Source organism: Coregonus lavaretus (genome assembly GCF_964263955.1).
Source record: "Coregonus lavaretus genome assembly, chromosome: 37".
NCBI classification, from domain to species: Eukaryota; Metazoa; Chordata; class Actinopteri; order Salmoniformes; family Salmonidae; genus Coregonus; species Coregonus lavaretus.
The window spans coordinates 32,655,235-32,676,806 of NC_140024.1; the positions used below are offsets into that span (position 1 = coordinate 32,655,235).

The 21,572-nt window shown below is 41.8% G+C and overlaps 2 protein-coding genes across 2 annotated transcripts in view; both read right to left on the bottom strand.

Annotated features, from left to right (window-relative positions):
• The window catches only part of LOC311111127 (E3 SUMO-protein ligase PIAS1-like), a 92,299-nt gene extending 86,154 nt beyond the window's left edge, over positions 1-6,145 (bottom strand). The window contains exon 1 of the mRNA XM_084153815.1: positions 6,135-6,145. The gene's annotated coding sequence lies outside the window, so the exon portion shown is untranslated. The remainder of the gene's footprint in view (positions 1-6,134) is intronic.
• Positions 6,146-15,260: 9,115 nt separating this feature from the next.
• On the bottom strand, positions 15,261-21,303 carry LOC311111158 (SKI family transcriptional corepressor 1 homolog-B-like; the record flags this gene model as incomplete). The annotated part of the gene is made up of 8 exons (XM_084153847.1): positions 19,561-21,303; positions 18,580-18,667; positions 18,396-18,494; positions 18,015-18,083; positions 16,942-17,016; positions 16,449-16,523; positions 15,701-15,766; positions 15,261-15,358 (listed from the first exon to the last, which is right to left on the bottom strand). Exons 1-8 carry the CDS (start codon positions 21,295-21,297, stop codon positions 15,261-15,263), a joined length of 2,307 nt encoding a protein of 768 aa, XP_084009973.1. The 5' UTR covers positions 21,298-21,303.
• Between the last annotated feature and the right edge of the window lie 269 nt (positions 21,304-21,572).

The window sequence follows — 21,572 nt, forward strand, 5'->3', positions numbered from 1 at the left end:
CTGAGATATCTGCTGTAGCCTACTGCAATCAGACAGACTGAGATATTTGCTGTAGCCTACTGCAATCAGACAGACTGAGATATCTGCTGTAGCCTACTGCAATCAGACAGACTGAGATATCTGCTGTAGCCTACTGCAATCAGAGAGACAGATATCTGCTGTAGCCTACTGCAATCAGACAGACTGAGATATCTGCTGTAGCCTACTGCAATCAGACAGACTGAGATATCTGCTGTAGCCTACTGCAATCAGACAGACTGAGATATTTGTTGTAGCCTACTGCAATCAGACAGACTGAGATATCTGCTGTAGCCTACTGCAATCAGACAGACTGAGATATCTGCTGTAGCCTACTGCAATCAGAGAGACAGATATCTGCTGTAGCCTACTGCAATCAGACAGACTGAGATATTTGCTGTGGCCTACTGCAATCAGACAGACTGAGATATCTGCTGTAGCCTACTGCAATCAGACAGACTGAGATATCTGCTGTAGCCTACTGCAATCAGACAGACATAGATATCTGCTGTAGCCTACTGCAATCAGAGAGACATATCTGCTGTAGCCTACTGCAATCAGACAGACTGATATCTGCTGTAGCCTACTGCAATCAGACAGACTGAGATATCTGCTGTAGCCTACTGCAATCAGACAGACTGAGATATCTGCTGTAGCCTACTGCAATCAGACAGACTGAGATATCTGCTGTAGCCTACTGCAATCAGACAGACTGAGATATCTGCTGTAGCCTACTGCAATCAGACAGACTGAGATATCTGCTGTAGCCTACTGCAATCAGACAGACTGAGATATCGGCTGTAGGCTACTGCTCAGTCTCATAACCTCATCTCCACTGCACTCCAGAGTCCCAACTCACTCACTCATCCACACATAGGCCTCTACACACTGGCATGGTTTTGTAGTGCAACGCTGTCTCATGCTTAGAAGATAGGCCAGTGAGTCCACAGAGGTTGACCATGAGGTAGCCCGGCTAGTTCTCTCAGCAGACTCATGTCGTGTGTGTTTCTGCTTGCTAGCTGACTGTGTCATTGCAAGTAACTTGCAATGACACAGGAAACATCATGCACATTTCTGCACAGTCGTTCAACACCGAAATAAACAAGTGAAACCAACGTATACTGGTAGGGTTACGATGTTCTTTTAATTTCTGTTTCCGGGAATAGAAATGGTATTTCCTCGGTTGTGGCCTAACGTGCCAACTGAAATTAACTCCAACTGGTTAGAGCATCCACTGGAAATACATGTAGTCTTAGGCACACTCGATTTCTTTATGAGACATGTTCAGCTCAGATGTGATTGAGACAGGCCAGTAGAGAGGCCAGTGGAGAGGCCAGTGGAGAGGCCAGTGGAGAGGCCAGTAAGGAGGCCAGTGGAGAGGCCAGTGGAGAGGCCAGTGCCAGTGGAGAGGCCAGTGCCAGTGGAGAGGCCAGTGGAGAGGCCAGTGGGGAGGCCAGTGGAGAGGCCAGTGGAGAGGCCAGTGGGGAGGCCAGTGGGGAGGCCAGTGGAGAGGCCAGTGGGGAGGCCAGTGGAGAGGCCAGTGCCAGTGGAGAGGCCAGTGCCAGTGGAGAGGCCAGTGCCAGTGGAGAGGCCAGTGGAGAGGCCAGTGGAGAGGCCAGTGGAGAGGCCAGTGGAGAGGCCAGTGGAGAGGCACAGTTCTATATTTAGTCATTAAGTGAGAGGGTGAGGCCGGGTCACAACCTGCTGTCATGTACATACAATCTATGCAAATGTTTGGGGTAATGGTTGTTTTAATTGACTGGCATGAAGTGTCTACGATAATAACGCGGTGTCAGAATCAGAAAATTTGGTTTTCACTTTTTATAGGAGCATAATTAACATTTGTATTAAAATAATAAGAAACTGGCCATTTAATGCCTTTCTTTTTTATTTGAGCTTTCATCCCTAGACAGTGTCTCTTTGGGCTGCAGTATTATAACAAAAGGCTTGTAGGAAGGTGTACAGAGGGCTAACTGTGAGGAGAAACTGGGAAACCTGTAAATTGGTACTGGAGCTGCTCCCAGGTAGGAGGAAATCATCTGTTGAGAGAGGTGATATATTTTCCCTCCTAATCCCTCTGCTGGTTTCTCTCAGCAGCCTTAAGAATATATTCAAACCTTTCTCTCAGCAGGCTTAAGAACAATTCAAACATTTCTCTCAGCAGCCTTAAGAACATATTCAAACCTTTCTCTCAGCAGCCTTAAGAACATATTCAAACCTTTCCTCAACAAGAGGAACAGTGTAACCACCAGTGTTACAGCCTTTGATCAGACAGAACTTTTCAACTGATCTGATGTCAGCCGTAAACCTGGTCTGAAACCTAGATATCCAAACCTGCTATCCAAAGAAGCTTCAATGCAAATGATTCTCAAACCTGCTTCCATTATATGTCCAGCCTGCCTGTAACACCAGTTACATGTTTCCACGGCAACACAGGGCTTCAAAATCACCTCGGCCTGGAGCAAAGCAGAGGCAGGCTATTTTGGGCAGAAATTGTCAATTCTACTTTTGGTACCCGAAGGCTATAATGAAATTTCTGGCTCAACACCACACTGTGCATTGAACAATAAAGGCATTGTGAACAATAAAGGGAAGACTGACCTCAGTAAAGACACATGTGTTTCTGCTGTTTTACCTCCACCACCGGTCCTCAATGAGCAGTCTGGCTGGCGGATACCATTGATGATCTATCTAAGGCACTCATCTATTTAACTTCAACTAAAGGGTGTCTGTTCTAAAGGAGAGGTCATGCTGTGTCAATATAGCACGTTTCTCTTAGTCAGCTCCAAGACTCTGAAATATGCCACAGTCCCCCATTCATGAAAATCCACCTGTGAAGAATCCGATTTTCACAAACAGTCCAGTCCAAAAACATAGCCTATCAGTTAATAGTTAGTCATGATGCAATGGAACAGTTTGAGTAGTAGTAGGCTATGAGTTCAAAGCAGTAACATCACACCACACAACCCCCCATCATCGCTCTCTCTCTCTCTCACACACACACACACACACACACACACACACACACACACACACACAGTAACACACCCAAGAGAAGAAAACAGTCATCATCCACTTTGGTGATTTCTGAGCACGCGTCTCTTCTTTTGAATAGCCTAGAGAATGGCAGAGAGAGGTAGCCTGGTGCTGTGAAGGAGGAGGGGAGAGAGAGAGAAGGACCTGTGTCATTTAGAGATTAGCCTAGCCACAGGCTCCACAAATAGACACCACCTGTAAGCCTCCAGAGTAGGAAGAGTTACTGTACAGCCCCGTTGGTGCAGCTGTCTGCAGAATGAGACTAATGCAGATGAAGGACATTCACAATAGAAACAATGAAATGTTTTAAGCAACACTATAGGCTGCGTCTAGGCTATAGCTTTCAGAGACAATCAACGCAATAGGCCTAGCCTACATTGGATGCCATTTGAGGCCAATTTCTGACAGACTTCTTTAACAGGGACCTCCGATTATTTGAATCCATGGATGATTTGAGCCTAAAGTTGAGCTATGGATCAATCCATCTCGAAGCACGACTCAGCCGTCTTCAACAAACCCCCACCCCAGGAGGACGAAAGAAACAGGCAAACAGTGAACATCCTGTTCCAATCTAAAGGGGCAGATAGAAACCGCTACATTATTATATACCACTTCACAGATGCTTTTATCCAAAGCGACTTACAGTCATGCGTGCATACATTTTAAGTATGGGTGGACCCAGGAATTGAACCTACTATCTTGGTTTTGCAAGCACCATGCTCTACCAACTGAGCTACAGGACAATGGAGCTACATAATCAGATCTGTATTCAGGGATGAGAAAGAACTCTGAGTCATCTGATCACATGACCAATCAAGCAACTGATTAACTTTGTGCCACCTCACACCTCCACATATGCTAGTTCAGTGCAGAGGAGAGGAAACGGATTCAGTAAGCACTACAACCACTAGCTATGGTTCACAAAGTCTGCAAAGCTCTTCTATCACTTACATTACCACTGGGAGGAAGGGTATAGCCTATTGCATAACAAACCGGGAGTCTTGTATTCTCACTTCATCAAATCCCCAACTCTGGAAGACACCAGGTCAGTGGGTCTAGCGTTCGCTGCAGAGCTAAGGAGAAGAGAAGGCGAGACTGCATGGCAATGACTGCCTCCACTGTAGTGTTGATGACCTGATGGGAGTGTAGTGATTGCAAGAAACAATCATCAGCGGCGAAATACGATTTGTAGCAAGCAATCTCATATCATACAAACTCAATCTGCTCCGAGTTTGAGCCTGGACATCGTTTAGGAACAGAAACTAACAACAGACAATGTTTGTGAATAATAAAAACCTAAATACCAATGCAGTAGAAGAGAGAGGCTACACCGGAGGACATCAATATGGACTTAGTTTCCAAGCACACAGCAATACCAACACTTTTGGAGAAAAAAAAGTATAAAAATACCACTCAGATCAATAGCAGCTCAATAGGTGCCTGTCAAGCATCTGGTATCGTCAGTTAGGCCTAACTCATATCGTCCGCTGCAATGTCACACAATAGATGTGCAGACTGAGACAACTCATAATAAAACCCAGCCTGAAAAACTATTCTAAATCAAATGTTTGACGTGAGAAAACTGATGCAGTCACTGTGATGTCACTCTTTTTGAATAAAGAACACGTCATTTTGAAGTATGTCTACATCTGAATCAATTGCTACTGACTTGTGATCCTGGTACACTAGATTATGGACCACACAAGCTTTAAATTAAATAATTATAGGAAGGCAAGTAGACAACTGCTCTGAAGGCACCATGCAGAAACATTGATCGAAATCATTGAGGCAGAAAAGGTTGCTATGCAGGTTTGCATTTCTGACAAATAGTTTAGGGTTAAATGTAGCCCTTGATCATGACTCTCAGATCCATTTCGTTACGCATAAGAGTCATTGGACGAAGGCATCTTCTGTACAGGGGAGTTTTGTTAAGAAGCCCGGCGCTCGGCCTGAACATTAACACACATCGCTTGCAGTACGGTTTTGGAAGCATAAGAACCTCATCTTTCATATCAGCGAGAAATAATTTTCAAAAAACAAAAGGTTAAATTGATACACACCTTTATAGGGTTCCCACACAGCCATATCTCCATGTTATAGCGTGTGCTTACGGAACACAGAGGGACCTGTGCAAATTAACTATCTAGCATGCTCCGAATACCTGTGCTTAACGGAAGAAGGCCGCCAGAAACGTGTTGTCACTGAAAAATACTGTTGGCAACTGTGATAAAGCCGGTAAATTAGGGCTGAACTAACTAAAGACAAGTTACCAGAACTTGAACTGTAATGAACCCATAGCAACGTGTTAAGATTAGCTTAAAGTCAAGACGTGTTCAAGGATACCAACATATCAAAAGAACATTGCTACACGTTTTACAACATCTATCACTATGACTCAGTGAGTCAGCTGGGGAAATACAAATGCATTAACTTTTTCTCCACTCTGCTGTGTTAAAGTTAACTAGCCATGTTACAAACCGTTTTCAAATTAGAGCATAATGTCTTGTCACTCTTACACCATTAAAAGTGCATAATTTTATGCGTCTTGAGAAATTGATAAAACGACTGAAAGCGCTTGAATAGTAGCCTAAGTTAGCAAGAAACACATTTTGTCCTTCTCCCATCGCTAGCGGGAGCCTCTGTTCACTAGCTTGACAGACCGTCAAAACCGCTCGCACCCTCTCCAAACGCTGAACAACTAATTAGCTTATAGTGGCATCCTCATTCAAACAGTCAACTATGACCCATCATTGTCATAAGATACTTTTTAGCTAAATGTTTACAAAATGTTAATGGACCGAAAATAAATATACTTTTTAATTATTTCGCTAGCTAATAAAGATATTCCATGCAGGAGACCGCTAACGAACGAGCGGGTCTCTCTCAACATCAACAATAACATGTTTTAGCTTTTGCCTTACAGTGAATTCATTTAAAGTTATCCTTATGCACAAACAATACACATAAATCCACACTAAAATGAGATCGTTATCGTTTAAATTACACATGCGAAGACTTGCGTTGGCATTATGTCGTTTGCTAACCGTTTAAATTTATAATGATTTCAAGCTGCGCTTTACCTTCAGTTCCGCACTCTCCGCCATCTTGCAATTCCTAGTGCAAGCGTGATGACGTGCAGTCACGTGACGTGGACGACCACTACGCTACGTTATCGCGCTCATTGGGGGTGTATTCAAAATGCCTGAAACGTTGCTTGAGTGCTTAAAACTGTGTTAGTTATGTAGTAGATATGATCCATCCCATATTCCGTTTCAATAGATACGTTTGATTGACATGACACTTTAGGCATCTTTTGATGTCCTCAATCAATGCAAAATGCAACAAAACCTAGCTACCTGTGCAGCACAGCCACCAATGCCATTATCCTGTCTGAATTAATTCTGACAATGTTTATTGTTTAGATTTTCCTCTCCCAACCACCAACTTGTTCTATGTAATGGAGTTGTCTCCATAGACGTTTTGTACATAATTTCCTCCACAAAAGAGAGTCACTCTCAGTCTGTGCCACTAGCACCTCCCCGATCAGAGCACACACACACACACACACACACACACACACACACACACACACACACACACACACACACACACACACACACACACACACAGTGTGGTGCCAGGATAACAACCTCTCCCTCAATGTGATCAAGACAAAGGAGATGATCGTGGACTACAGGAAAAGGAGGGCCGAGCACGCCCCCATTCTCATCGGCGGGGCTGTAGTGGAGCAGGTTGAGAGCTTCAAGTTCCTTGGTGTCCACATCACCAACGAACTATCGTGGTCCAAACACACCAAGACAGTCGTGAAGAGGGCACGACAATGCCTATTCCCCCTCAGGAGACTGAAAAGATTTGGCATGGGTCCTCAGACACTCAAAAAGTTATACAGCTGCAACATCGAGAGCATCCTGACTGGTTGCATCACCGCCTGGTATGGCAACTGCTCGGCCTCCGGCCGCAAGGCACTACAGAGGGTAGTGCGTACGGCCCAGTACATCACTGGGGCCAAGTTTCCTGCCACCCAGGACCTCTATACCAGGTGGTGTCAGAGGAAAGCCCTAAAAATTGCCAAAGACTCCAGCCACCCTAGTCATAGACTGTTCTCTCTGCTACCGCACGGCAATCTGTACCGGAGCGCCAAGTCTAGGTCCAAAAGGCTTCTTAACAGCTTCTACCCCCAGAGCCATAAGACTCCTGAACAGCTAATCAAATGGCTACCCGGACTATTTGTATATTTTTCTTAAAACTGCATTGTTGGTTAAGGGCTTGTAAGTAAGCATTTCACTGTAAGGTCTACACCTGTTGTATTCAGCGCATGTGGCAAATAACATTTGATTTGATTTCAATAGACGTGTAAAAGATGTGGTTATCTATTATACAGGAAAATAATGAATATATGCAATGGATACAACAGGATAAGCAAATGGATCCAGAATACAACTGAATGGAATGGATTGGTACTAACAGTAGAACAACAAGATTAACACGGGGGGCCAGTATGAAAATGTATGCACTCACTAACTGTAAGTCGCTCTGGATAAGAGCGTCTGCTAAATGACTAAAATGTCAAATGTAAAATGTAAATAGCAAAGGACTGTATAATAAAAAATAAATAAAACACACAAAGTTACAATAACAATATTAAAGTACTTCTGCACGCATTCCATCCCACAAGTCACTCAGAGGAGAAGTGAGGAGAGTGTGAGAAGATCTGTCAGGTGTCATGCCCTCTGACAACGTGCCCCTTAGCAACCAACAGGGTCAGGTCACACAGGTCAGGGAGAGTGAAAGGCTGGTTTATGGTACCTACTAGACACTCAGGCATCCTGGGGGATGGGGAGTGAGCTGTGCAGCTTGAAAGGGCTGTGAGGTGCTGATAAGAGTCACAGGCAGGGAATTCGTAACAAAAAACACTTCTTGAGATATGCTTGAAACGATTTGGTGCAGTCAAAAACGTGATTTTCCTGTTTTATATATAAACTATATATACAAGAGTATGTGGACACACCTTCAAATTAGTGGATTCGGCTATTTCTGCCACACCCATTGCTGACAGGTGTATAAAATTGAGCACAGAGCCATGCAATCTCCATGGACAAACATTGGCAGTAGAATGGCCTTACTGAAGAGCTCAGTGACTTTCAATGTGGCACTGTGATAGGATCAAATTTCTGCCCTGCTAGAGCTGCCCCGTTCAACTGTAAGTGCTGTTATTGTTAAGTGGAAACTTATAGGAGCATTAACGGCTCAGCCGCAAAGTTGTAGGCCACACAAGGTCACAGAATGGGACCGCAAGTGCTTAAGCGCGTAGCGTGTAAAAATCGTCTGTCCTCGGTTGCAACACTCACTACAGAGTTCCAAACTGCCTCTGGAAGCAACATCAGCAAAATAACTGTTCATCAGGCGCTTCATGAAATGGGTTTCCATGGTTGAGCAGCCACACAAAAGCCTAAGATCACCATGCGCAATGCCAAGCGTTGGCTGGAGTGGTGTAAAGCTTGCCGCTATTGGACTCTGGAGCAGTGGAAAAGCGTTCTCTGGAGTGATGAATCACTCTTCACCATCTGGCAGTCCAAAGGACGAATTTGGGTTTGGCGGATGCCAGGAGAATGCTACCTGCCCGAATGCATAGTACCAACTGTAAAGTTTGGTGGAGGAGGAATAAGGGTCTGGGGCTGTTTTTCATGGTTCGGGCTAGGGCCTTTAGTTACAGTGAAGGGAAATCTTAACGCTACAGCATACAATGACGTTCTAGACGATTCTCTGCTTCCAACTTTGTGGTAACAGTTTGGGGAAGGACCTTTCCTGTTTCAGCATGACAATGCCCCCATGCACAAAGCAAGGTCCATACAGAAATGGTTTTTCGAAATCGATGTGGAAGAACTTGACTGACCGGCACAGAGCCCTGACCTCAACCCCATAGAACATCTTTGGGATGAATCGGAACGCTGACTGTGAGCCAGGCCTAATCGCCCAACATCAGTGCCCAACCTCAATAATGCTTTTGTGGCTGAAGTTCCCACAGCAATGTTCCAACATCTAGTGGAAAGCCTTCCCAGAAGAGTGGAGGCTGTCATAGCAGCAAAGGGGGGACCAACTCCATATGAATGCCTGTGATTTTGGAATGAGATGTTCGACAAGCAGGTGTCCACATACTGTTGGTCATGTGGTGTTATTTCCACACTGAGGTTGGAATAATGCTGCGAAATTGTGAGAATTATGATATTGCCCTTTTAGTGGAGTTGTGTAGTTCATACATGCGTAATCTATGAGCAGAATTACTTTCTTACCTCAATTAGCCACAAAATCCCTAGTTTGAATAAAGAAACTGTTTTTCTGGAAGCTGTACTTCTCCATTTTCCTTACATTTTCCCCCCACGTGGGCCAGCCCCCTAGCAATTTGACTTCAACCAATGAGCTTCAGCACCTTGCCATGTATGTGACAGCTAGGAAGATGCACCCACAGAAGAGCGAGAGAGAGAGAGAGCGAAAGAGCAACGACTTGGTGCACATATCTGCACATACAGTTAAGTCGGAAGTTTACATACACCTTAGCCAAATACATTTAAACTCAGTTTTTCACAATTCCTGACATTTAATCCTAGTAAAAATTCCCTGTCTTAGGTCTGTTAGGATCACCACTTTATTTTAAGAATGTGTAATGTCAGAATAATAGTAGAGAGCATTATTTATTTCAGCTTTTATTTATTTCATCACATTCCTAGTGGGTCAGAAGTTTACATACAATCAGTTAGTATTTGGTAGCATTGCCTTTAAATTGTTTAACTTGGGTCAAATGTTTCAGGTAGCCTTCCACAAGCTTCCCACAATAAGTTGGGTGAATTATGGCCCATTCCTCCTGACAGAGCTGGTGTAACTGAGTCAGGTTTGTAGGCCTCCTTGCTCGCACACGCTTTTTCAGTTCTGCCCACACATTTTCTATAGGATTGAGGTCAGGGCTTTGTAATGGCCACTCCAATACCTTGACTTTGTTGTCCTTAAGCCATTTTTCCACAACTATGGAAGTATGCTTGGGGTCATTGTCCATTTGGAAGACCCATTTGCGACCAAGCTTTAACTTCCTGACTGATGTCTTGAGATGTTGCTTCAATATATCCACATACTTTTCCTTCCTCATGATGCCATCTATTTTGTGAAGTGCACCAGTCCCTCCTGCAGCAAAGCACACCCACAGCATGATGTTGCCACCCCCGTGCTTCACGGTTGGAATGGTGTTCTTCGGCTTGCAAGATCCCCCTTTTCCTCCAAACATAACGATTGTCATTATGGCCAAACAGTTCTATTTTTGTTTCATCAGACCAGAGGACATTTCTCCAAAAAGTACGATCTTTGTCCCCATGTGCAGTTGCAAACTGTAGTTGGTCTTTTTTATGGCGGTTTTGAAGCAGTGGCTTCTTCCTTGCTGAGCGGCCTTTCATTTTATGTCGATATAGGACTCGTTTTACTGTGGATATAGATACATTTGTACCTGTTTCCTCCAGCATCTTCACAAGGTCCTTTGCTGTTGTTCTGGGATTGATTTGCACTTTCCGCACCAAAGTACGTTCATCTCTAGTAGACAGAACGCGTCTCCTTCCTGAGCGGTATGACGGCTGCGTGGTCCCATGGTGTTTATACTTGTGTACTATTGTTTGTACAGATGAACGTGGTACCTTCAGGCGTTTGAAAATTGCTCCCTAGGATGAACCAGACTTGTGGAGGTCTACAAAAAATGTTTTGAGGTCTTGGCTGATTTCTTTTGATTTTCCCATGATGTCAAGCAAAGAGGCACTGAGTTAATTATGTCAATTAACCTATCAGAAGCTTCTAAAGCCATGACATCATTTTCTGGAATTTTCCAAGCTGTTTAAATGCACAGTCAACTTAGTGAATGTAAACTTCTGACCCACTGGAATTGTGATACAGTGAATTATAAGTGAAATAATCTGTCTGTAAACAATTGTTGGAAAAATGACTTGGGTCATGCACAAAGTAGATGTCCTAACCGACTTGCCAAAACTATAGTTTGTTAACAAGAAATTTGTGGAGTGGTTGAAAAACGGGTTTTAATGACTCCAACCTAAGTGTATGTAAACTTCCGACTTCAACTGTATGTGACGTAGTACACCATTTTCGGGGACCACTTTTGGCTCGTGAGTGCTACTTTCAGAACTACTGGTTAAAAAATATACAAGAGTACCGGAGAATCCCTTTAATAGACCAATAAGACAGAGAGTTCCAAACCTCTCTGCCAATAATAGCTACATTTTCAATTGTCCCCTCCCCACTCAGACCACTCCTAGTCAGTCCTAGCTAAATTCTTGCTTGAGAAATTGCCCTTTACTAAGAAGCATTTTTGTTTATTTTTGACCATTTGAATTAAAAACAATCACAGTAAGGTACTTAATTGTTGTCCAGAAATGATTTGATGTTGAGATAAAAACGTCTGCATTGTACCTTTAAAACAGTTCATAGTGTACTCTCTCTTCAATTACAAACGTTTTAGAACATTGCACACCCTGAATACATCTTTATAATATAAACTAACAAGGTGTTTAAAGCACCCAATACATTTGTTAAAATAGGATTGGTAAACACGCATCAACAGACAACGGGTTTGGAACGAGATAGCAGTGGAATTGGCACTGCTTCGGGAAAAGGGACCCATCGACTGTAGGTGTGAAAAGTTACAAATGCTGGAGGACATTCATATGAGCCAGTAGATGGCACTATCTCCATTGTAATTCAGACTATGGTCACTACACATACCACACAATTTTTTGGACATTATATTTATAGAGCCCCCAAAGTCCTCATGGAAATGGTTAATATGCCTCAACTAGAAGTAGTATGTTATATCTAATCATGAATAAGATAACGCCCCAGCTTTCCAGTGTTGTACTTATATTTTTGCATTTTCTTTTGTTATACCATACATGACTACCCCTTTTTCCTAAGAGGGACAGGCCTACCACACTGTGTGGAGTACGTTACTCCATAACAATGCAATTCATCTTGAATGTAATGATTGATGACACAAATCCATTATGGATTACTTTAGTCAACCATATAAGGCTCATGTGGAGGGGTTATTTGAAGAGGGACTGCTGTTGCACATTTCCAGTCCCCACCTGTTCAATGTGATGTCCACAGTGACAGGACAAGTGCAGGTTAACTTTGTATTGGCCTTTATCAAAGGAGTCATTTAGAGTTAGATCCCATGACCAATGTTGTCATTACAAATCATAATGAACAGGAACAAACATTATTTGATGGCCACTCTAATAGGTTGATAAACGTGTACTTACTTCTATGATGTACAAACCATATCCTTTCATTCTCATGTTTGGCCTGGCCATTTTGAACTATTGTAACAAAAAAGCAAATAAATCTGAAATCATTCACTGTGAAAAATGGGTTCACTCAGTACATATTTAAGTGGGCTTTTACATGTTTGGGCGTAGCACAACAAACAGTTTGAGCGACTTTCAAAAGAGTATTGTTTTGTATTGAGGGCAGCCTTCAGACACTATTTACCAAGGGTGTAATGGTTTATGTGGTCTGTTCATTCTTGTAATTTAAAATACTTTTATTAATGGCTTCTCACAATCACACTCATGTATACAGTCATACTAAAATATATCTTTAAAAATATATCATCATATGATAAAAACTGAAAAATAATCATACTTCAACGGTATCTGTTAATCATTGTAATGTAATCAATGTCACTATTTCACTCAAATGTCAATTGAACTTGTGAAGTTGTGCTGAATCAAATGTTTAATAGTTTGTGATATAAGGCTTAACAAGCCAGTAAATATATAAATGATCATATCAATACTGTGTTCCTGATCTAAAATATACCATGTGCAACAGCAAAAATTATCAAATAACTTGTGTTCAATGCCATTATTATGTGGATGGAATAGTTCATCAATGAGTTCTTCAGTTTAGCTTGTGTAAACATGTTACAATGCACATGAGTGGTTAGTATTCAAATGAAAAGGAGCCTTCATGTGGGGAGCAATTACTGTCAAAAAAGATTAATATTCAACATGCATCACTGCCATTATGCGAGCATCTCTCTTACTCTCTTGTGCCTAGGGACAGAGGGCCATCTAAAGAGCATTTAATCAATAGCTATTAGGCTTCACATCAGAATAATTAGATTTCACTATTAAACAGGGCTATTCCCCTGACAGAATGTCAAACATAACTTCACTGGACTTCTGAGACAGCCCATGTATGGAATGAGTCGTTTGATATAATATAAAACATCAAATTAAACAACCTGCACGCTAAATTAAGTTTAAATCATGTGTTATTCCTTAAAGAATCCAGCAGATGTCAGTATCGTTCCTATTAAGATATATATTCAGGAGACAAGGCAAAAAGAGGATTAACTTTTTAATCGTATTTTACATTAATTTCTGATATAATACATACATGAGTCTTATTGGCCCTTAATGGGGTCACAACAACACTTTAAAGGTCATATAGATCGTGGAGAAAATATAGCCATCAACTTGCTTGGAATTGATTTTTTAAAAATAAGAAAAAAGAATGCTTACACAAATCAACTGCACAACGTAGAATTCAGTCACAAATGGCAGTTTCAACTGCACAACATGGAATTCAGTCACAAATGGCAGTTTCAACTGCACAACGTGGAATTCAGTCACAAATGGCAGTTTCAACTGCACAACATGGAATTCAGTCACAAATGGCAGTTTCAAGTCTCTTTAGGTGGCGTCTTGGTTTCATTTAATCTCATCCACACTCATAACTCTTGCCATGCACAAAGGATTGACATGACAAAATAATGCCTACAAGACATAATTAAATACACAACAAATAGTTTGGTTTCTGTGCCTGTGGTTTATTTAATGTATGGTAGGGTTCTGACCATGATTCAAACCCTTTATAAAGTACAACTGAAGCTGGGTGTGTCTTGTAACCGAATGCTCAAATCATATGGAAGAAATATACCGTTTATAATGAATATACTGTACATGGTATCTATGTATGATTAAAAACAATCACAGTTGAGAGACTGAATTCTATACACTGTAAAAGACTAATCTGTTGTGTGACATTTTAGGCAAACTGAGCCTTTAATTGAATTAGCTCAAGGTTGAAAGGTCATTGGTTACTACGGAATAAGTGCTAGAATAAATGTTGGTGCGATTAGAACAGTGTTTCTCAATCCTGGTCCTGGGGACCCAAAGGGGTGCACATTTTTGTTTTTGCCCTAGCACTCGAGTCAACTAATCAAGAATTATTCATCAAGCCTTTGATTTGAATCAGGTGTGTTAGGGTTAGGACAAAAAAAAAAAAAGGTGCACCGCTTTGGGTCCCCTGATCCAGTATTGGGAAACACTGCATTAGAAGGAAGTGTATTCTATACATTAGATGCTTAACAGGGTTTTCTTTATTTCTTAGTACAATGTGGTCCAGATCAGTAGTAATGTTGCCAATTTAAAGTGCTTCACATCAATAATATACATTGTTTAATGTTTCAGATGGACAGAACAGATTAACGACTAAATTAAACAAATTAAATAAATATATGTAAAAAAACACATACATAATATGGTAAAACAACCAAAGAATGCTAGGATTCTTGTTACTTATGAAATATCACATTATACAACTCATTGCACATCTCCACATACATATATATACACACACACACATATATATATATATATATATATATATATATATATGTGTGTGTGTGTGTGTGTGTGTGTGTGTATTCAGGATATCTAAAGAGCAATGGATTATGATTCAAAGGGACGTGCTGAATCCAGATCAAGAATTCTTTACAACTTAATAACTGTCTATAAATACAACTCATTCATGGACCAGTCGTTCGGTCTTGGTGTATCTTCAACAGTTATTTTCAATGGAAGGTCTAGTTCTCCTAACCTGCATATCCACTTCTTCTGAGTTCAATAAATAGCGCTGGAGTGTGTACTAGTGTACACAGGTTGTGAATCCTTGGATGACTGGTGAGGGAGGGCAATGGTAAAGAAGTCACGGAGAGACTGTGACTAAATAATTAAATTAAATTAAAAATAAATTAAAAATTAAAATAAATTAAAAACTTGAGGTGGACATCTCTCTTTTTGGCTGCAGTGAGCTGTACTGGGGTCAGTTGGGGGGGGTATTGTGGTCTATTATGGAGGCAGCAGAGGGGGTTTGAAAGTACAGGCTCCGGTACAGTGACGAGGGGTCAGCATCTTGCAGGAGAAATGGTGCAGGGCGTCATGAGCTTCTAGGGAGAAAGGGGATTTGTCACTTCAAACACTGGGTAGATTAAATGTATTCATTGTATTTATATCCACACTATTTATTCTCTATTCATTCTGTCTAATTTCAGTCTACATGCCACAGTATTTCTTCTCAATATCAAATGTGTTACGAATTAGCATATCATAAGGACACACATGCTAGGGAAGAATAGAAAAGTAGCACTTGCATAGGTACGGTTGGACAATCATTTGACAAATATTCAAAGTCCAATAGAAGGCTATGTCCTGGCCCAGCTAGCCATTTAATTAATTCACAAATGGACTGAAATTGGATAAATGTTCTGTTTTTGGACCATATAAATTACCTTTTAGCTTCTGTTGTATTGCATAACGCGCCTTTATTTCTTGATCCAACTCGCTGCACAAAGTGTCTAAGCAAACAACAAATAAATAAATAAGAAAAAAAAACGCTATAATTGAGCTACAAAGCGGTGGTTTGTAAACTTTGAAATGGATGACTGTAATTTATGTTGTTCACCCTCGGGTATTTTGAGTGACCCCTTAGTGTAGTTGAAGTGTGTATTTACACTGCTGCGTTCCAGTAACTCTAGAGCTAGGCTATCCGTGAAAGGGCGGCATCAGCTGTTGTCGTCTACTGTATGTAACTGATACGACGATACGTAATGGTCTGCCTTTTACATTTTCCAGTGCGTGATTTAGGAGAAAATAACATTTGCAAACAAAACAGAGCGAAATCAATCTCTCTGTGGTTTGATATTATTGCAGTTCACTCGACAATTTCCAGTCAAATTGCGAAAAATGTTGACTATTTTACAGGAATGGTAGGCTATTATATGTGGATTGTGGACATGTAGCCTAATTCGATAATGACCGAATTTATGCAAGTGTCACTTTCCCCTCTTCATTCTTGTGTGGTACAAGGAAGCAACAAAGTCAATTTGGCTGTTCTTTTACATACATGTTTTCATGCTTTAGAACACCAATGATATAACGATATGGGTCATTTAATTAAATTCAAGTCGGGACATATTATTTAATTTATTAAAACTCTGCTCATTTAGCATATTCCCATTATTTTTCCTGGAGACTCACCTCGGACAATATGAAGCTGTTGGACCATCTCTTCTCTGTAGGACAGTTCCCTCTTCATTTGGTCCTGAAAATTATCTGCATAGTGAGCAAGCAGACGGCTACTGTTAACACAGTGCGCAAGTCCAAATAATAGAATTAGATCCTAATGGGGGGGTTCTCAACATTAAGGCATATAATTACATTCAAATAAAGACCTCAATGTGTGGGAAACAGGAGCAGCTCTCGCTTTTGAAGCAAAAAAATCATTTACGTCCATTTCAGCACCATGCCGCTGTCCACTAATGTTCGCTTCATTCATTCTTTATGTTTACACTCATTCTGATACAGGACAAGATGGTGGAAACGTGAATGACTTTAACTTTTTGAAATAAAGTTAGATTTTTTTTAACTTTAAGATATCGAGTTGCACCTGTTTCCCCCCATGTGAATCTTGCATATCAGCTGCACCTCGACTCTATGTATGTTTAAGCAGTAGGACAATAAAGCGTCCTACCTTTTAAACTTTGAAATTCGCGTTCCAACTTTTTTCTGAGCTCCACTTGTTCTACAAGCTGTTTCTGAAGTTCCTCTGCAAAACGAAGCGGTCATCACCATTATCATCATCGTCGTCGTAAAAATGCAATAGGCATAGCAGTAAATTCCAAATGTGTCTTTCAACATACTTGGCCTATATATTGCAGACCTATCTTAGACAGCCTGTTCAACAATTAAAGCATTTTATTTTGATTACAGGCCTAATACAATACAGGCCTATGGGTAAAAACAACCACAATGTTTTCCTTGGTTATTTCCCTATAGTATCGTAATAACTATTATCAGAAGGCCTATGGTTGGAACGCTAACAGTCGTTTAGCCTCACTGTTTCTCCAAGCATGGTATTGCTAAATAATTAGCTCCATCGCCTCCGGGTTTGAGGCTCGAGCGCCGCAGCTTAATGGCTGGGCTCGTTAAAATATTAATAGTCTAAAAACGATTTCGTGTTACAATAATGAGAACAATTCCGTTGCTCATAATTTAACATAAGAGGAGGTTAACGAATGGAAAACAATTCAAATGTGACAGTGCAAACTTGTGTTAAGCTGTAGGCATTTTTTTTTTTTGGATCAAGAAAACAGATGATTAGACAAATCATTATAGGCATTATTTTGTTAGTGCAGTACTGAGATATGGACGGAAACAATCCACACGTCGTAGCCTACACAAGACTAACATTGAAAATGGTTCTCATTTTCCATAAAAAGGCCTATAATAAACAGCACGAGGTTTTTTTCGAATGTTGAAATTGTAGGCTTTGAGGAGGTAGGTCTACAAATAGAGCCGTGTTCACACGTGTTCGTTATGTTTAAAATAAAACTCTGTTTAATCAACCCTAAATATGAAAATTAAAAAATTCATAGAACCGACAATTAGCCTATTATTTTCAGTGATTTCCACCTTGCTTTGTTCAATGTATATGATGAGATCTAATTACTTGCAACGAGGCTAGACATACTTGTTGGTCGTTTTGCATGAGGCTAATCAAAATAAACAAATGTCAATGATCATTGATAAAAGTTACATTATTACCTTTAGCCATGTTTTCGATGTCTTTTTTGTGGATTCTACTGACTTCATGCTGACGTAATGCCCCATCGCCTGCAAGATAAATATTAAACGATGGCATCAGCTCATTAATTAATCTAATTTACTCAATTTTCTGTACTGAATTATCATATTTGCAACAGTAAGAAGTGAGAAACCTTTGGCTAACAATTTCGTAACATATATTATAATATAGTAGGCTATATTACCATGGTAGACCTACTAAACTTTTACACACACACACAGAGACAGAGACAGAGACAGAGACAGAGACAGAGACAGAGAGAGAGAGAGAGAGAGAGAGAGAGAGAGAGAGAGAGAGAGAGAGAGAGAGAGAGAGAGAGAGAGAGAGAGAGAGAGACTCACATGGTGGGCTTTCCTTTCCTTGGTCCTGATAAGCTCTCTGTGGCACGTCCTCTCTTGTAGGAGAACGTTGTTTATGTGGGTCGGAAACATGGAGGACACCTGATAAAGACGGTAATAAGCGACGTGCCTATTTGCATACAGAAACTATACCATGAAGATGTGCTATTCAAGATAATAGACCTACCGTTCGATTGCAATGGGCTGCTATGTTTTGATCCAAACGTAGATTGACCGTTCAAAGGCATGTGTCCATCCTTTTCATGTGTGTACACCTGCAAAATTAACCATCGCCATTATAGTCAATACAACTGCAATTATCTATAATTCTCTTAATTTCACAAGCAATTCTTTGAGAAGATATACCCACGTGACACGTCTCCAATGTATAATTATATGGAAGTAATTCAATTGATGTCCACCTATCTAAAATTGCAGTTTGACTGAAATTAGGACGAGGCCGGCGCGGGCCTAACCTTTTCTCAAAACACTACAGGGCTCGCAGTAAACACTCCAAACAGAAACACTGTAATTATCTTTAGAACAAAGGACAAGACACAGACCTAGGCTACCACTCAGTAACCTTATTAAAATAGGCCTATTCCATTCTCAATCTCTTTCATATTGGGACGATGGTCTTTTTTTGTAAATGTCATTGCCAAAATGTATTTAACAAAAGATAATTTCCATATTTGTTCAGTACGAGGCAGCATCCTCAACCTGCCAATCATGTCTAAACAGGCTCGGCCTTCTGTCATTTCCGGGTTTACAAGAGCACAATTAAAAACCCATGCGAGAAGGCCTACATGGATATAGTTAATATAAAAATGTTTGTTTTCATTTCACCAAAATATTAAATCCCCTTGCAAAAACGCATTGAATACATCACATCAGCTTCCTGTTTAGGCTTCAAACAGTTCAACGCTGCCAACCATATCTACAGCCTACAGGGCATAGGCCTATGAATATTGGTACATTAAACAAAGCATGACGACCATGCTTTATGCCGGTGCGCTTACAGGACCAAACATATCCCATTTTCATATGAGATCCAAACAAGTCTCCGTGGATTAGTGCCTAAATTATTTGACAAACGTGTGCGTAAAGAGATTGTACCATATATCAAGATTGAACACCAAAGCACTCATAAGGACATTGGCACACTTACTTCGTACACCGGTGTATCATTGCGCTCTGACACCTGTCTACCATGCCTCTCGTCATCAGAGGACCCGGAGTGGGGATCTTCCGGGGGTGGTCCTGGACTTGTCCCCAGCTCTTGACTATCTTCAGGCCCGGAATGGGGTGGGTTGAGGGGCGGGGGACTCTGACGGTCCTCCACTGACAGTTGGATTGACTCTTCATCCTCTTGTGCCCTGTTTGACTCCACGTCAACGTCTGGGTCGTCCGCGCTATCCACATCCGGGGACATAGACCTATAGCTAGAACTTTCACTCACGAAATCTGGGGATAGGTAACCAGAGCGCACACCGTTGTACGTGTCCCTGTTGCCGTATAGCTTTGCAATGCTTTCGGCGTCTTTCACCACAGGTCTGAACGCAGAGATGTAATTTATCTTCCGTGGAGTTGTGGGGGGTCCTTCCATCGACCGGGCCTCATCCCCGGATTTATCCTCTTCATTCCGGGTGGATTGTGAGCTGGAGCAGCGCTCGCTGTCGTGAAAGCTATCCTTAGGTGTGTTTGCGCACCGGTCACTTTGATCCGATAACTCGAGCTCACTCTGCCGGACACTTAAGAGCTCTGAGGGCGGTTTGGGTGGTGACTGTTGATACGGTGGCATCGGTAGGCCACCTGCTGTAGGCCAAAACATGGGGAAAGAGGGATATATACTGTCCTTTGCGCCTGGCCAAAAGACACCCGAAACGTTGGTTTTATTTATCTCTCCCACTCCGTCGTCCTTCTTTTGACACAGTCCAAACGCAGGGAATCCGTACGGGTGGGGGAAGAGCGGTGGCGGGATCTTTTGAAGCATCCCAAAGCTCTTGCTGGGCACAGGGATAACCGGGTAGTTCCGGACGCCATTTGGCAGACTGATGTTAGGCCTACCTCGGTCTTCGTCACAACGCAACGTTTTATGGGGTACCTCGGGGGAACTTCTTTGGTTTGGGTTACTGGTGGAATGTGACTTCAAAGGAGAGGACATGCATGACCCACTCATAGGTAGCGTCCTCTTACGACTCCCCCCGTTGAACATCGCTTTAACATCCTCCCACGCGTGGGCAACATCATCTGACGAGCTTTTGTCTGTTAGTTTGAGATGGCGCCTCCACGAATTGAAGTTTGCTGCGTCTGGCTGTGTATACTTGGACTCGGGAGTGCGATGGGAGTGGAATATGAATTTATTCGGGGAAAAATACATGTTGCAATATGTGCATTTAATGCACTTGGCCCTCGAGCTGTTATACCTTGCAGGTATGAAGCTACCTCTGCTTCCCCAAGCACATTCATGAGAGACATCAAAAGCGAAATTTTCCGGTAGCTTTGGTGGGTTGTGAGCACCGAGGAATGATTTACATAGCCTCTCGGCTTCGCGCTTAGTGATCATACCGCAGCGCCGCGAGGAGATTGGCATCGCGCCAGCGCGCCTCAGTATCTCGAGCTGGACTGGCGTGCACTGGACGCAGGTGATTCCAAGAGCAACGCGTCGGTTATGGATTTCGTTGTAACTGTAGTTCTTTAGCAATGTGTTGGATATCTGCGCCAAGCAAAGTCTTTCCTGGCCATCTATGACCAAAGACACGATGTGCACTCCATACAACGCGGTCTCGCTGACTTGGTTAGGCTTCAGGGAGATGGGGCTGGAGAAGGGCTGAACGTCCTGCTTGGAGCTGGGGGAAGAGCTGGAGTCTCGTCCCGCTGGTTGTTGATTGGGTATCGACTCCATTCCTGGAAGTCTGAAAATAAACAAATCATTTTAGGGTAGCCTATTGCACTACCATATAGGCCTACAGTTGGCATAACCCCTGTCAAAAAATGCAAGAGCCCTAAATGGTTTGCAATTCATTCCAAATCAACAGTCTTTGTAATTCATCTTACCAACAGGCCTACGCGCGCACATTTCGTGCAATAATAATATAGTCACGGTCTTAAAAGTAACGCAGAAGATCAGTGTTATTACATGCTAATAACAAGATGTATTATTATTATTATTAATATTAT